The 15911-nt window shown below is 45.3% G+C and overlaps 1 protein-coding gene across 2 annotated transcripts in view; it reads left to right on the plus strand.

Annotated features, from left to right (window-relative positions):
• The window catches only part of GFPT2 (glutamine-fructose-6-phosphate transaminase 2), a 45698-nt gene that overhangs the window by 15176 nt on the left and 14611 nt on the right, over positions 1–15911 (plus strand). For both annotated transcript variants that reach the window (XM_070792311.1, XM_070792312.1), the window contains exons 2-9: positions 2425–2532; positions 3526–3624; positions 4127–4252; positions 6652–6710; positions 7359–7493; positions 9180–9241; positions 10804–10883; positions 11320–11437. In XM_070792311.1, coding sequence (XP_070648412.1) covers positions 2425–2532; positions 3526–3624; positions 4127–4252; positions 6652–6710; positions 7359–7493; positions 9180–9241; positions 10804–10883; positions 11320–11437 — 787 coding nt within the window. The remainder of the gene's footprint in view (positions 1–2424; positions 2533–3525; positions 3625–4126; positions 4253–6651; positions 6711–7358; positions 7494–9179; positions 9242–10803; positions 10884–11319; positions 11438–15911) is intronic.

A 15911-nucleotide genomic window follows, 5' to 3' on the forward strand; every position in this document is an offset into this window, starting at 1 on the left:
AGGGCCCGGATAAGCCTGCCCCAGAAGGTGGGGTTGGAGCTGAACTGTGAGAGAGGCAAGTTTTCCTATGTAGGGCAAAAGGACAGAGAGATGATGTTTTGGAACACTCCCAGAGCAAGACAGACACAGACCTAGGGTTCATAGTCTCAAGCACTGGAGTGGAGGAGTTTGAAAAGAACCAACATGATGACTTTTTTCCTGTTTGGGAAAATCTTGTTTTGATATATAAATGCTGAAAATAAAGCCAAACAAAATCTTGACTGATAGGCCTTCCTTGATGATAAGGATTCTCTGTAGGGCCAGGAGATGATTTTATGCTTGCTATTCACGACCAAGATAATCACGATGGTGTGATCACTCACCTAGAGCCAGACATCCTGGAATGTGAAGTCAAGTGGGCCTTAGAAAGCATCACTACGAACAAAGCTAGTGGAGGTGATGGAATTCCAGTTGAGCTATTTCAAATCCTGAAAGATGATGCTGAGAAAGTGCTGCACTCAATATGCCAGCAAATTTGGAAAACTCAGCAGTGGCCACAGGACTGGAAAAGGTCAGTTTTCATTCCAATCCCAAAGAAAGGCAATGCCAAAGAATGCTCAAACTACCACACAATTGCACTCATCTCACATGCTAGTAAAGTAATGCTCAAAATTCTCCAAGCCAGGCTTCAGCAATACATGAACCATGAACTTCCAGATGGTCAAGCTGGTTTTAGAAAAGGCAGAGGAACCAGAGATCAAATTTCCAACATCCGCTGGATCATCAAAAAAGTAAGAGAGTTCCAGAAAAACATCTATCTCCACTTTATTGACTATGCCAAAGCCTTTGACTGTGTGTATGACAATAAACTGTGGAAAATTCTTCAAGAGATGGGAATACCAGACCACCTGACCTGCCTCTTGGGAAACCTGTATGCAGGTCAGGAAGCAACAGTTAGAACTGGACATGGAACAATGACTAGTTCCAAATAGGAAAAGGAGTACGTCAAGGCTGTATATTGTCACCCTGCTTATTTAACTTATATACAGAGTACATCATGAGAAACGGTAGCCTGGAAGAAGCACAAGCTGGAATTAAGATTGCCAGGAGAAATATCAATAACCTCAGATATGCAGATGACACCACCTTTATGGCAGAAAGTGAAGAGGAACTAAAAAGCCTCTTGAAAATAAAAGAGGAGAGTGAAAAAGTTGGCTTAAAGCTCAACATTCAGAAAATGAAGATCATGGCATCTGGTTCCATCACTTCATGGGAAATAGATGGGGAAACAGTGGAAACAGTGTCAGACTATTTTTGGGGGCTCCAAAATCACTGCAGATGGTGATTGCAGCCATGAAATTAAAAGATGCTTACTCCTTGGAAGGAAGGTTATGACCAACCTAGATAGCATATTCAAAAGCAGAGACATTACTTTGCCAACAAAGGTCGGTCTAGTCAAGGCCAAAACTTAGTGGCCAGGTTTTTCCAGTGGTCATGTATGGATGTGAAAGTTGGACTGTGAAGAAGGCTGAGTGCCAAAGAATTGGTGCTTTTGCACTGTGGTGTTGGAGAAGACTCTTGAGAGTCCTTGGACTGCAAGGAGATCCAACCAGTCCATCCTAAAGAAAATCAGTCTTAGGTGTTCTTTGGAAGGACTGATGGCCTGATGCAAAGAGTTGACTCATTGGAAAAGACTCTGATGCTGGGAGGGATTGGAAGAGGAGGAGAAGGGGATGACAGAGGATGAGATGGCTGGATGGCATCACCGACTCAATGGACATGAGTTTGTGTGAACTCCAGGAGTTGGTGATGGACAGGGGAGGCCTGGCGTGCTACAATTCATGGGGTCGCAAAGAGTCGGACACAACTGAGCGACTGAACTGAACTGAACTGATTGTGTAAGAGTAGTGCTTGTTGAATGTAATGCTCCAAGCCACAAGGCCAAGTGGAAAGTGGAACTAAGGCCCCAGCCCCTGCTCCTACCTGTGGCGGGAGGCTGGGGTGATCTCCTTATCACTCTTCCCAGGAGTGTTCGGTGCAAACCAAGAAGTTCATGTAGCGGGGACTGCCGGGTGTCCGTAGGTAGTTGCTTTGTTTTGCTGATCTTTTCTGTTATAAATGCTGCCACAGTGAACGATGTCTTCTGCAAGTATGTTCATCGGAGAAATCATGGAATCGCAAGGCCGTGCTGTGTGTGTGTGTGTTCTTCACAGGCTTCATGGGTTCTTTAGTCACTGCAGGAGGACTGCATACCATGCCCTTCTAGAAGCAGGAAGGGAGTTCGGCTCTTCTCCCATTGTGTCTGGGGAAGGCCACACCTTCCTCTGCAGTCAGAGGAAGCTCTCTGGTGATGCACCTCCAGTGGTGTCTGTGTCCCCAGCAGTGTTTTCTTCTAAACATGAACCAAGTGTTTTGAAAATGTATGATTTCCCCCTCTTTTAACAGGAATCTTTGCCTACATGAATTACAGAGTCCCCCGGACAAGGAAGGAGATTTTTGAAACCCTCATCAAGGGCCTGCAGCGGCTTGAATACAGAGGCTATGACTCAGCAGGTAAGCTCTGCAGGAGACCACCATGCAAATATAATTTTTGTTCATTAAAGAAATTTGAAAATTTCTATAGAAAAATAGAAAGGAAAAACAAGTGTAAGAAAAAATCCATCAAAAGCGCCCCCCATCAATATCAATACCTCTTCTGGTCATCTGGGGTCTGGGGACAGTAGAGGCATCATGCAGTTATTTATTGTTTTTACCTAATTACGATTATGCAGTTCTGTAATTTTTTATTCTTCTTTCACTTGCCTCTTCATTTTCCATTATCCTCAATGCTGCCTAACATAATCTAAGTGACTGCACAGTACTCTTCTGGATGGCTATCTCACAGTTCAGTTCTCCATCCACATAAGAGGTGGCTATTTAGTCTGTTCCCATTTTTAATTAAGCAGCCTTAGGAGGAAAACAAGAGCCAGATAATTATATATCCCTATAAATTCTTAATTGGAGAAGGAAAAGGCAACCCGCTCCAGCATTCTTGCCTGAAGAATCCCATGGACAGAGGAGCCTGGCAGGCTATAGTCCATGAGGTCACAAGAGTCATATACAACTTAGCCACTAAACCACCACCACCACCATAAATCCTTAATAGAAAGCAAGATGAAAGATTGCAGGAACACTAGTGCAGTGGAAACACTGTTGCTAAGGTAGCAGAATGCAAAGCACAGAAGCATTCTTAAATGAGCCCACTGCCTTTGGTGGCAGATGTGGCGGCATACCTCCTGCAGGCAGGCCTCCAGGAGTTATCCTGGGTTAGCGGCCGCAGCAGGGGTTCTAGGCATGTATTCCCTGCTTGCTGGTAAGCACTGCCACAGGCATAGCCTCTTGTTTCCAAGTTGATATTCTAACACTGTCTGATTCTCTTCTGGGCTGCAAACCTAAAGAGTGAAAACTAATAAATTCAGTTCTATAGCCCTCACCCTGGGTTGCTCCCTACAATGAAGTGTGAGAGACAAAACAAATTCCAATACAAAGATCATGTTTACTTTACAGGTGTGGCAATTGATGGAAATAATAATGAAGTCAAAGAAAGGCATATCCAGCTCGTCAAGAAAAGAGGAAATGTCAAAGCTCTTGATGAAGAACTTTACAGTAAGTGGAAGACTTGCCAAGTGAGAGTAATAAATATAGCCTAGGTCACTTTAAAAATCTTTCATTCCAACAGCATTGGAGACTAAAAATTTAACCTATTCAAGCATGCAAAAATTGAAGGAGGGTTAAAACCATGTGCAAAACTGTTGCCCAGAACATGGGATGGTTTATTTCAGGTGATGGTGCTCTGAGAATTTTTTTCAATATTTAGTACTTGTATATTTTAATTTTTCTGGCCAATAATACTGCTTTCCCATTTATGATAAGGACCTCTAATTTTATTTTTAAAGTAAGTTTATTTCAAGTAAGTGAGTTAAGTTATTGATAAGTACTAAGTAATGCAAGGGTCTGGCAGAAACCCCCAGAATGGGGCCTTTGTGGTTTATGATGGAATGTACTTTTGGTGTGGCTGATGTGTCTCCATTTAATGAAGCCACCTTAGGTAACAGCATCATGTCAATGCTTATTTTTAAAGTGTGGCAAACATTTTTCCTTCATCTAGAACAAGACAGCATGGACTTAAAAGTGGAGTTTGAGACCCACTTTGGCATTGCCCACACACGGTGGGCCACTCATGGGGTCCCCAGTGCTGTCAACAGCCACCCGCAGCGCTCAGACAAAGGCAACGGTATGTGGTACAGCCTTGCTCCCCGTCCCAGTGGTTGTGACTGGCCCTGTGACGTGTGTGTCAGAATTGATACACTCTCAACACCAACTGGCTTCTCAGCAGCCCTGTCTCTCCTGAGTATCCAAACTGGTGACCCTGGGCCCTAGACAGGAGGCAGATTCAACCTGGCCTCCTATCTGCAGATGCCTGTGGGGTAGTGCTGACCCCACGGGCATCCACAGGAACACAGTGGCCCTTCCCACAGATTCTGTTGGCTCTGAGAACCCAGCCTCAGGGCGACTTGGTGGTCCAGAGGGTTGAAGATGTGGGCATTGTTTCTCGATTAGGGACCAGGGCATTCCAGAGGGCAGAGTGCCTGAGGGAAGATTTGAGTTCACTTCTCATCCAGCTGTACCCAGCCCTGCCTCTGAAAAGAGTGGTCCGCGCCAGGGCAGGTAGAAGTGCTGAATTTGTCTGACATCTGAGGTGCCTGCTCCGGTCCTGACCTTCCAACTCCCTCCGCACCATGTCAGCCCCCAGTTGACCTGGGTCCACATAACTTGCCTGAGCCCCCAGGATAGTTCTTTGTGTGGTAGTTCTCTTAAGTGATGCCCCCAGGTCCCTCTCATGCAGGCAGGACTTGTAGGTTTGGAGCTACCACTGGAAACTCTCAGAGACTCTGTGCTCAGCCCCCAGGGGTGTCAGGGGCTCTGGGAGCAGGACACCCGGGCATATGAGAAGGAGAAAGGGGATAATCTCTGACTCCTTCAAGGGCGACAAAGGTCTGAGACATCATCTACAGGGTCTCCACTCTAGTTTGGGCCTGGTCAGGCCAGAAGCCCCCACAGCCCACACCCAGTCATGATGGGAAGAGTGTCCGGGAGAAAGAATAATTTCTGGAGTTAGCCAGGGCCCCCAACCCCAGGCTGATTCCCAAACACAGCATAATGGAAGTTCTTGCCAAGCATCATATTAGAGCAGGGATCAGATACATAAGAGTCATTGTGGGGTATTTATTGAACATGTTGAACATGTTAGTCACTTCAGTCGTGTCCAACTCTGTGTGACCCCATGGACTTTAGCCCACCAGGCTCCTCTGTCCATGGGGATTTTGAAGGCAATAATACTGAAGTGGCTTCCCATTTCCTTGTCCAGGGAATCTTCCTGACCCAGGGATCAAGCCCTGGTCTCCCGCTGCTGCTGCTACTGCTGCTAAGTCGTTTCAGTCGTGTCCGACTCTGTGCGACCCCAGAGACGGCAGCCCACTAGGCTCCCCCGTCCCTGGGATTTTCCAGGCAAGAACCCTGGAGTGGGTTGCCATTTCCTTCTCCCTGACTGCAGGCAGATTCTTTACCATGTGAGCCACCAGGGGTATTTATTGTGTTGGCCAAAAAATTTGTTCTGTAACATCTTAGGGGAAAACCCCAAACGAACTTTTTGGCCCACTCAATTCTATTAACTAAACACTTGACAAGCCTCACTTACTATTAGTTGTTGTGGAAGTCAGGCCACAGGAGATAGCACCTCCCTCGTGCTTTTGCCCCTGTTCACACTGTGGTGCCTAGAGGCACCTCCCTCCTGCCCAGTTTGGAAGGGTGAAGCCTCTTCCAGAGAACGGGAAAGCCCAGTACATGCCTCTCAGCAGAGCAGCCACATCAGCCCCAGCCTCCTGCCCACTCACATGATAGGGTGGACCCCACCTCAGTGCAGACAGTGAGTCTGTGTCCCCAAAGCAGGGAGGCTCCAAGGAGATCCCCCCACACCCAAACTTGGACGTGCCTGCCCTGACTCAGGATGAGTAATTGAAAATAAAACAACTGGGAAATAAGATTTGTAAGATTTCTCTAAGTCATCAGTGATAGCTGAAGAGCATACTTTCAAGGAAGACTTATACCCAAGAGCTGCATTGCATACAAAAATTACACAAAGAAGTCTTTTACAAAGAAAACACAGATTCCTGAAAACAAATTATTGATGTGAAGTTAAGAGAATAGGCTCTGATGAGAGAAAGTGTGACAGGGTTAAGAAAACAACGTGAGGAAACAATGTCACAGTAGATACAAAAAAAACTGGAGAAGGGAGTGGATATGAAGACAGTTAATAGAGAATGAAGGGTTAATCATCTCACTTGACATAAAACCAAAGTCTATTTCATGATATTGTAGCCCACAAATCAGAACTCAGTGCATGGTCAGCCTGATGGATGCTTTTTATCAAAGGAGAAATGTGTTATTTCCTCAGGTTTAAACTAAAGTCATGGCAGATGTCAGTTCTCATGTCTATAAATGAAGTTTGCTCAACACAAGTGTCTGTATAAGCAAAATTCATAGAGTTTCAAACTGTCAAATTGTCTGTCTTCACATCTGACTTGAACTTCATGTCTTCATAACATTTCTCTCTGGACTAAACTTTTCTTCCAGAATTCGTTGTCATCCATAATGGGATCATCACAAATTACAAAGACCTGAGGAAATTTCTGGTAAGATACTTCCCCTGGGTAATGTCTAAGTCAAGTGATATTGGTCTTTCCCAGAAACTTTCCAACCAGCTTATTTCCTGCTGGAAAAAAAGGCAGGGGCGAATTGCCATCCACTCTTGGCCACATCACCACACTGGGCACAGACCTTATCCCTAGCTCAGCCTCCTTCCCAGATCTCGCTGGAGGAGAGAGAAGGGCGTTTTCATTTACCTCAAAGGTTGTTTCAGATTCACAGCAGAATCTAAAGAACAAAGTGTATTCACTAAATAACATACCGACTCATACACCAAATGGAATGCAGGGTGGGAAGACAGACGCAAGCGTTTCAAGTATGAAGAGGTTGTGGTATTGGTTGGGAGGTGGTGGATTTGACTCAACGTATTTGATCATTTTGATTGCTACATTCTTTGCAATGTCCAGATTAATTGCAAGGACGAGCTTCTGAGGCTGGATGATCTCAGGGAGGACTACAGTGACTCAGCTGTGTTAGGCTGTGGGATTCAGGCAGACATTTCTCATCCCTTCCCTGTTTTCCTTGTTCTCGCCTTATGTCACTCCAAGGACAAGTCATAAGGGAGGAGAGGGAGCCGGCCAGGCCAGCATTGCACAATGACCGTTATCTGACAGTTGTCTAACCAAATATTCCAGGAAAGCAAAGGCTATGAGTTTGAGTCAGAAACAGATACAGAAACCATTGCCAAGCTGATTAAATATGTGTTCGACAACAGAGAAACCGAGGACATTACATTTTCAACACTGGTGGAGAGAGTCATTCAGCAGCTGGTAAGTTACAGTTCTCACTTATCTAAATCCTCCCTTCATTCCTTTTCAGTTTTCATCAGCATTTATTAGGCAAACCCGCACCAGGTACCTGAGGATTAAAGATGGCTTATCTACAGTGTCTGGCCTTAAAAGGTTGCATCCTTATAGATATGGGAGGAGTTCTGAGGTTTTGGTGGGGGAACTGCCCAGGAGAGACCCCTCCTTGGAGGAGGGGGTAGAGTAGACCCTCGTGGGATGGTGGAGGGAGTAGGAGAGGCCTCCAGACTTGCTAGAGTCCACCCTCTGAGCATCGCTGCCATCCATAGCTCCCCCAAGATGGGGGCAGTTTGGAGACAGTGTTCAGGGCCAAGAGTCTAGAACATCTGGGGTCAGAGGCTTCTTTGGGTACAAACACTGCAGTTTAAAACATGTGACCCATTGGTCTTTTCCATCTTTTTTTTTTTTTAAGTAAGTCTACTGTTAAACCCTTTGTCCTATGACTCCTGTCTTAGGGGACCTTAATTTATAAATAAAAGCCTGTCCCATAACTAATGCACAGTGAACCAGTTTAGTTTGCAGCAGAGTATTTCCTCCTTTCCATTTGTAATTTTAAATTTTGGGAATGCATCCCAGTGGTGGCCCTTTTAAATGTCAGCAGTGTACCCATAGCAACACAGAGCTCTTTTTGGCAGAGACTGGGAAGAACTTTTCTGTTCAGTCCTACTTCATTGTTGACAAAACCAGCAGGGTGAATATCAGGCTCCTCAGATTCTGTCTAAACCCCCTTCATTTGGGGCAGTTTGAAAGACCCTTAGAGGCCTAGAGTTGCTGGCCCTGGGATATCTCTGGCACACTGGCCATAGCACGAGACCTTGGGTCTGCCCAGGTTCCCAAGTCTTAGAAATCCAGACTGATAGCTGGCTGTACATAAAGTCAAGTAGGGGCCTGGTTAGTATGGATGGTCAGAATGTAGGAGAGAGTTTTGCATCGAGGCTTTAAATAGGGAGAATGTTTGGAGTCTTGAGTTAGGAGAGCTATATTCTAATTCTGGTTTGCACAAACCAACAAGGTAAGACACAGAGTCGTTATCGCCAAAGAAATAATAATTATAACAACTCATGCTTCCGTACGTCAGGCACTGTTCTAGGCACTTAAAACGCTTTGGCTCACAGAAACCGCACAAGATAGCCATGAGGCACAAAGAAGGCTGAAACGATTGCCCAGTTTAGGGGAGAACCCAGAATTTGAACCCAGGTACTAACGTGTGTTGAGCTAAACGTAGGTCCTAGTTTAGCCCCTTTAATCCTCATGATTGCTCCCTGAGGAGGTACAGTCCCTGAGGCCCAGGGCAGCACCCCTGGCTGCAGTTCTCATTTCCTGAGGTTCTGGCTGCTCAGTCCACACAGCTCATCACAGAGCCAGAAACTGTTCCTTCTGGGCCTGGACAGGGTGATTCGTATTGCTCACGATGAAATCCACAAGTTCCGGTCTTTGGCACTTGATTGTGGTATGGTCGGTTTCTCTTTCCCTTCCTAATATCCCTGTGCACATGCCGTCCTGTATTCAGTACCCTGAGTGAGTGACCCCAGGACCGCCTGCAGTGAAGAGGCCCCAGGAGAGCTGTCTGGACTCGTGGACTGACAGGGCTGCAGCAGCCTAGCTTAGCCAGAGTAAGTTGTTCTTCACTCTCCTTTCTTGTCTTTTCAGGAAGGCGCATTTGCCTTGGTTTTCAAGAGCATCCACTACCCTGGAGAAGCCGTGGCCACAAGGTAAGGCGGAATACACTGACATTTCCAGTTACAAATAAATAAAATCACTTAGCTTGAGGCACAAGGTAGGAGCAGGGCTTCTGGCAGAGTGGAAGGGACTAAGGGACAGCCGTGGCTGGAATTTCTGATGTAATTAAAAGAGAAACTAGAAAATTGGATATTTATTTGAAATCTCTAGATTTTTTTTAGGAATTGACAACAAATTCAAACTAAAAATTGTATAGCGAGGGCAGATCCAGGTTTCAGGTCAGTTTCAGAAATTCCCTTTAGAAAAAGTATGTAAAATTATGAACATGAAATCAGGAACACAAATGAATGTTGATTTGAGTCCAGTAAAGAAGAGGCCTTGAAAGCCAGGAGCTTAAACTTCATCACCTTCACGCCGGGTGTGACCCAAGAGTCAGCTGAGAAGCCTGGGTCAGCCCACACGTCCTTCTGTCAGAGCCCTGTGCTGTGCGGCCCCCAGTACTGTGTGGGTCACACAAGCGGGTGTGTGAGTGCCGTCATGTAACCACCCACCTGTGCATCCACCATTTGTCTATCTACCCGTTCATCTGTTCGTCCCTTCTGTCCATCCACAGTCAATCTGACCATCTACCCATTCATCTATCCATCACTCCAACCAATATTTGTGGACACTTACTGTGTGCTGAGCTGGGGACTCAGGGCCACCAGACCCTTAAGGATGGGACAGTTATGCAGGAGGACAGAGCTGGGCTGAGAATGTCGTTCTCTGTGATGGGGGCTGGGAGGCAGTGCACAGGGGGCCCAAGGGGAAGCAGGTGTTGGCCTGGGTAAGGCAGGCCGAGAAACCAGAGTGAGCAAAAAGCTCAGAGCCTCGAGTGAGGGATCTGCAGTTATGCCAGGGTGGTGACAGGGAGGGGCACTGGTGGGACTTAAGGCTCCTCTAGTCTCAGTGGGTACTTACTGACACCTTCTATGTGCCAGGCATGGGTGACAGCAGCGAACAAGGTTGTTTGGACACTACCCCGTGAACCCCAAGAGCTGGTGGGGAGTTGGGAGGTGGGCAGAGGCTCAGATCTGTAGGATCTAGGGTGCCCTGTGGTTGCAGGCTTCCTGCTGAAGGTATCGGGGAGCCATGGAGAATGTACCTGTGGCCCAGACCATCACAATATCAAGGCAGGACATTGTGTGAATGTACTATAATTTTATTTTTTCTGGATCAGGAACTAAACTGCCATTTGGAATTTAAGTCTTTCAAATTATAGAATTATAAAATGCTAGTTGGTCCCTGCCACATTTTGAAACTCCTTTTAAAATCTATTATCAAAAAAAAAAATAAAATAAAATAAAATCTATTATCATGATGTTACTATTTTGAATGCAGAAGAAGGTAGTGTGAAGAAGCAATAAAGCTTTATTTTTGTAAATTATCTATAATTAGTGGTTCTATAACTTCTGGGACAATCTTTGGGATGTCCTGGGGTTACTTTGCCCTAGGAAGGGGGCTTGATGTGGATACCATCTCATGTTCAGAGGACACCCAGCCCAGCCCAGAGTGTCAAGGCAATAGGTAATTCAGTTCCCTCTTATCCTTACAGGAGAGGCAGTCCCCTACTCATCGGAGTAAGGAGCAAATACAAACTCTCCACAGAACAGATCCCTGTCTTATATAGGACACGTAAGTTTCTTGAGAAGGATTTGAGCAGCACGACACTGTTCCGAAGGCAGCAGCTCCCCTCAGAGGCAGGATGCGTCCCTTCACTCTGCTGGGACCAGGTCCAAACGGTTTTCATGCAACTGAGACTTGTCTCCATGTTTTCAAAAGCTTTTTATCATGTATATTTTCAAATTTGCACACAAGCCACGGGAGCCGCATGTGGTTCTGTTACCATAAAGGCAACCATGTCCTGATTTGAGTGTTGATTTGGTTTGTTTTGTTAGCAGTCAATTCAGAGCTCTTCCTATTTGGAGATCTTTTACACAATTTGGCTGATACAGACAAAGCTAAAACTTGCACATTTCTGCACACGTATTCAAAGGGGAAACTGGCTTCTTCCTGTTGTTCAGAGGAAATAGTTTGAACAGGATTTGTGATCCTTCCGTTCATTTTCTAGGCAATATTGAGAATGTGAAGAATATCTGTAAAACAAGGATGAAGAGGCTGGACAGCTCGACCTGCCTTCACGCTGTGGGCAATAAAGCAGTGGAATTCTTTTTTGCTTCTGATGCAAGGTAGCTAGACCTTGTTTCCTTTCTTTCCTGCTGCTGCTAAGTCACTTCAGTCGTGTCCGACTCTGTGTGACCCCATAGAAGGCAGCCCACCAGACTTTCCCGTCCCTGGGATTCTCCAGGCAAGAACATTGGAGTGGGTTGCCATTTCCTTCTCCAATGCATGAAAGTGAAGAGTGAAAGTGAAGTCACTCAGGTGTGTCCGACCCTCAGCGACCCCATGGACTGCAGCCTACCAGGCTCCTCCATCCATGGGATTTTCCAGGCAGAAGTACTGGAGTGGGGTGCCATCCTTTCTTTCCAAGGATGATGTAATCAAGAAAGACTGGCTGAACACCCTCCTTTCTTACTTACCCCGGACTTGAGCTGTTTTCTCAAGGCTCAGCAAGGGGAAGAGGTGATGGCCCTCCCGAGGGAGTCCTCGTCCAGTGACCACTTTTGGCCTGGCTGGCATCAGCACCCCTGCTGGCCAAAGGCGAAGCCCACTGATCTAACAACATGTGGGGCTGTACGGAATAATTGAATTAGTTGCCATCATTGTAAAACTGGGAAATTTTCCATAAAAATCTAAACATCTAACTTTCCTGGAAAACCAGCAGATTTGAGCACACCAGACAGCTCCCTCCAGTCCTTCCTGGGGCCATTCAAAGGCTGCTCCCTTTAGATGGGGCAAGTGTCTCCAGACCTTCGGTCCTTCCTGAACCTTGCCTGCCTTTACCAGCGTCTGACCATTCATAAAAGAGCCAAGATTGAGGGTTCTGGCCCAAAGGATCCCAAAGTCCATGTTCTCATCAGTACACCAAACAGTAATTCTGAAACTTGAGAAAGTACGCTTCATGCCCATCTTAGTGTATCCCCAAAATGGATACACACAAATACACTCAGAAAAGACAACAGCACTTTCCTGCTGGTTGAAATAGAAAACCATCATGTGCGCTTAGTCGCTCAGTCATGTCCGACTCTTTGCAAGTCCATGGACTGTAGCCTGCCAGGCTCCTCTGTCCATGCGGATGCTCCAGGCAAGAACACTGGAGTGGGTTGCCATGCCCTCCTCCAGGGGATCTTCCCAATCCAGGAATCAAACTGGGTCTCCTGCATTGCAGGCAGATTCTTTACCAGCTGAGCCACCAGGGAAGCCCTAGAAAACCATCATAAACCACCACCTCCTTTATCTAAATCTTTATTATGCCTTTTTTCCCACCACCCTCTGGTAGGGCCTTGATGCGAAGCAGAAGGACACCAGGTGAGGCCTCCTGGGAAACGTGAAGTAACAGCAGCTGCAGCCCAGGCGGCAAGGCCTATTTCAGCCCCAGCCAGCATTGTACTTAATGCTGGTTAGGAAAGGGCAGCAGTTCCCAAACTGTGTTTCTTAGTGCACCATTTCAATGAGAAACTAATATTTCAATGGTTCTAAGACATATAGTTATCTCATAGATTTTAGTATCTACAAGTGAAAGTGAAAGTCGCTCAGTCGTGTCCGACTCTGCGACCCCATGGACTATCCCCATGGAATTCTCCAGGCCAGGATACTGGAGTGGGTAGCCTTTCCCTTCTTCAGGGGATCTTCCCTACCCAGGAATCGAACCCAGGTCTCCCACATTGCAGGCGGATTCTTTACCAGCTGAGCCACAAGGGAAGCCCAGTATCTACGAGTAGCATCTTACAATTATAATTTGCTATAGTGCAAGGAGATCCAACCAGTCCATTCTGTAGGAGATCAGCCCTGAGATTCCTTTGGAAGGACTGATGCTAAAGCTGAAACTCCAGTACTTTGGCCACCTCATGCGAAGAGTTGACTCATTGGAAAAGACTCTGATGCTGGGTGGGATTGGGGGCAGGAGGAGAAGGGGACGACAGAGGATGAGATGGCTGGATGGCATCACTGACTCGATGGACGTGAGTCTGAGTGAACTCCAGGAGTTGGTGATGGACAGGGAGGCCTGGCGTGCTGCAATTCATGGGGTCACAAAGAGTCGGACACGACTGAGTGACTGATCTGATCTGATCTGATAGTTTTAATTTTTTAGAAGTACATAAAATAATCACAACCTTAAGATCAATATTACCTTATATTCATTGAAGTATGGTAGATGTTTCTCAAAAAGAAAAGCCATAAGTACATGCAAGAGTAAGCAATTATTTATAGGCAATATGATTATACACTTTTGTATGATTATATAAAACCCACCTGAAAGGCTGTCAGAAGTAATACTCATGGCTCTTCAGAATATAAAGATGTGGAAACTTGACATCCCAGCAGTAGCCACTTTGCTGTCAGCTCAATGAGATGGGTATTAGGGGACCACATCAACCCTGTCCCCCACTCATGTCTCCATAAGTGACTGGTATGGCTGGCTCTCAGCAAACCTTTGTTGAATGGAAAAAAGTAATCTATTTACCACGGCTGGAAAAAAAAAAAAAGTTGTACTCCCTTAAAATAAATTTAAATAAAAATAATTCAGAATCTGTTTGGAGAAGACTGCAAAAGTTTACCATAAGAAACGAGAGCTGAACACAGGGAGAGATTCCACATTCCTTGGTAGGAAAGTCATGTCCGACTCTTTGCAACTCCATGGACGATACAGTCCATGGAATTCTCCAGGCCAGAATACTGCAGTGGGTAGCCGTTCCCTTCTCCAGGAGATCTTCCCAACCCAGGAATCGAACCCAGGTCTCCCACGTTGCAGGTGGATTCTTTACCGTCTGAACCACCAGGAAAGCCCAAGAATACTGGAGTGAGTAGCCTATCCCTTTTCCAGCAGTTCTTCCTGACCCAGGAATTGAACTGGGGTCTCCTGCATTGCAGGCGGATTCTTTACCAGCTGAGCTACCAGGGCAGCCCTAAAATAAATTTAAATAAAAATAATTCAGAACCTATTTGGAAAAGACTGCAAAAACTTACCATGAAAAACAAGAAGAGATTTGAATAAAGGGAGAGATTACCACATTCCTTGGTAGGAAGGCTTAATATTATTATGAAGACATTAATTGGTTTACAGTTAATTTAATAATTTAAAATTATTTTTAAAGAAATTGACTCTTCTTAAATTAATCTGTAAATTCAATGCTGTCGTTAAATCTCTGACATTCTTTTGTTTGTGTACGTTTTTGGAACTTAAAAAAGTGATTCTACAGTGTACTGTGTATAGATGAAAAAGTACATATTGGAAAATAAGAGTGGCGGAGGTGACCCTCTCATATATGAAAGCATGCTGTGGTGCTCTCGTGACAACAGTGACCAGCAAGCACTGTGCACTTACAGCTGGACACTGTGCAGAGGGCTTTACCAAGACTCTCCCATGCAGTCGTCACGACAGGCCTCTGGAGAAGACACAGTGGTCACCTTCCATTTTGAAGTTGAGGAGCCCAGGACGGGCTTAGAGGGGTCATGTCTGTGCTGTCCAAGGCCACAGGCTGGTAAGAGACAGGGATGAGGACTCCACCTCAGGTCTAACTCCTGGACCTATAATCTTGATGACTCCCTATCCATTCTGTAAATTAAAACAATGATTATATTTAAACATGCAGATTATATGCACACGTAAATCAAACACACATATTAAGCCCTGTCTGAAGGAAAGTACAGTGTAAGCAGTATTTCTTTATTGGAGATTGAATCAGGCCATTTTTACTTCTTCCTCTTGTTGACTGTGTTTTCTGCTTTTTATTCAAAGAACATATATTGTTTAAAATATTTTTTCTAGTGCAAGGGCTTTCCATACTACTTTATCTTTCTTCACTAGGATCTGGAAATGCCTCTCTTAGAGCCATAAACTTGATTGTTTTCTCTTTTTAACTTTGCACCAGAAGTTTTAAGTGCTCATTTTTCTGCACAGGGTACATATTGTGTAGCACTTGGTGGCATGAGTGTTTTTTTCTCTCATGGTCCTTCAAGTACCACCTTCATAGTGTTAAGTGTTAGTCGCTCAGTCATGTCTAACTCTTTGCAACCCCATGGACTATAGCCTGCCAGGCTAGACTGTCCATGGAATTCTCCAGGCAGGAATACTGGAGTGAGTAGCCATTCCCTTCTCCAGGGGATCTTCCTGACCCAGGGCTCTCCTGCATTTGCAGGCAAATTCTTTACTGTCTGAACCACCAGGAAAGCCCGCCTTCATGGCTTTTGCCGTATCTGTGTACCACCTGTACTGTTGATTACCTTTCTTTTTCATTTACCATCTCAAGGGAAAAATCATTATTACTTTCCACACAGAGAAAGTTAGTTTGAAAATAAACACAGTGACTGCACATTTCATTAATGGATAGATCTTATATTACTTTCCACACAGAGAAAGTTAGTTTAAAAATAAACACAGTGACTGCACATTTCATTAATGGATAGATCTTATAGTTACCTTTAAGTTCCCCCCCTTTGCTTGCATGCATGTGTATGTGTGTATAAGAGAAGTCATTTGTCCGAATGAGTTTTCCTCTAAATGGATTTTGTTGTGTGCCTCCTCCATGTTCTTCTGTATTT

This window comes from Bos indicus, chromosome 7 (assembly GCF_029378745.1).
Source record: "Bos indicus isolate NIAB-ARS_2022 breed Sahiwal x Tharparkar chromosome 7, NIAB-ARS_B.indTharparkar_mat_pri_1.0, whole genome shotgun sequence".
Lineage (NCBI taxonomy): Eukaryota > Metazoa > Chordata > Mammalia > Artiodactyla > Bovidae > Bos > Bos indicus.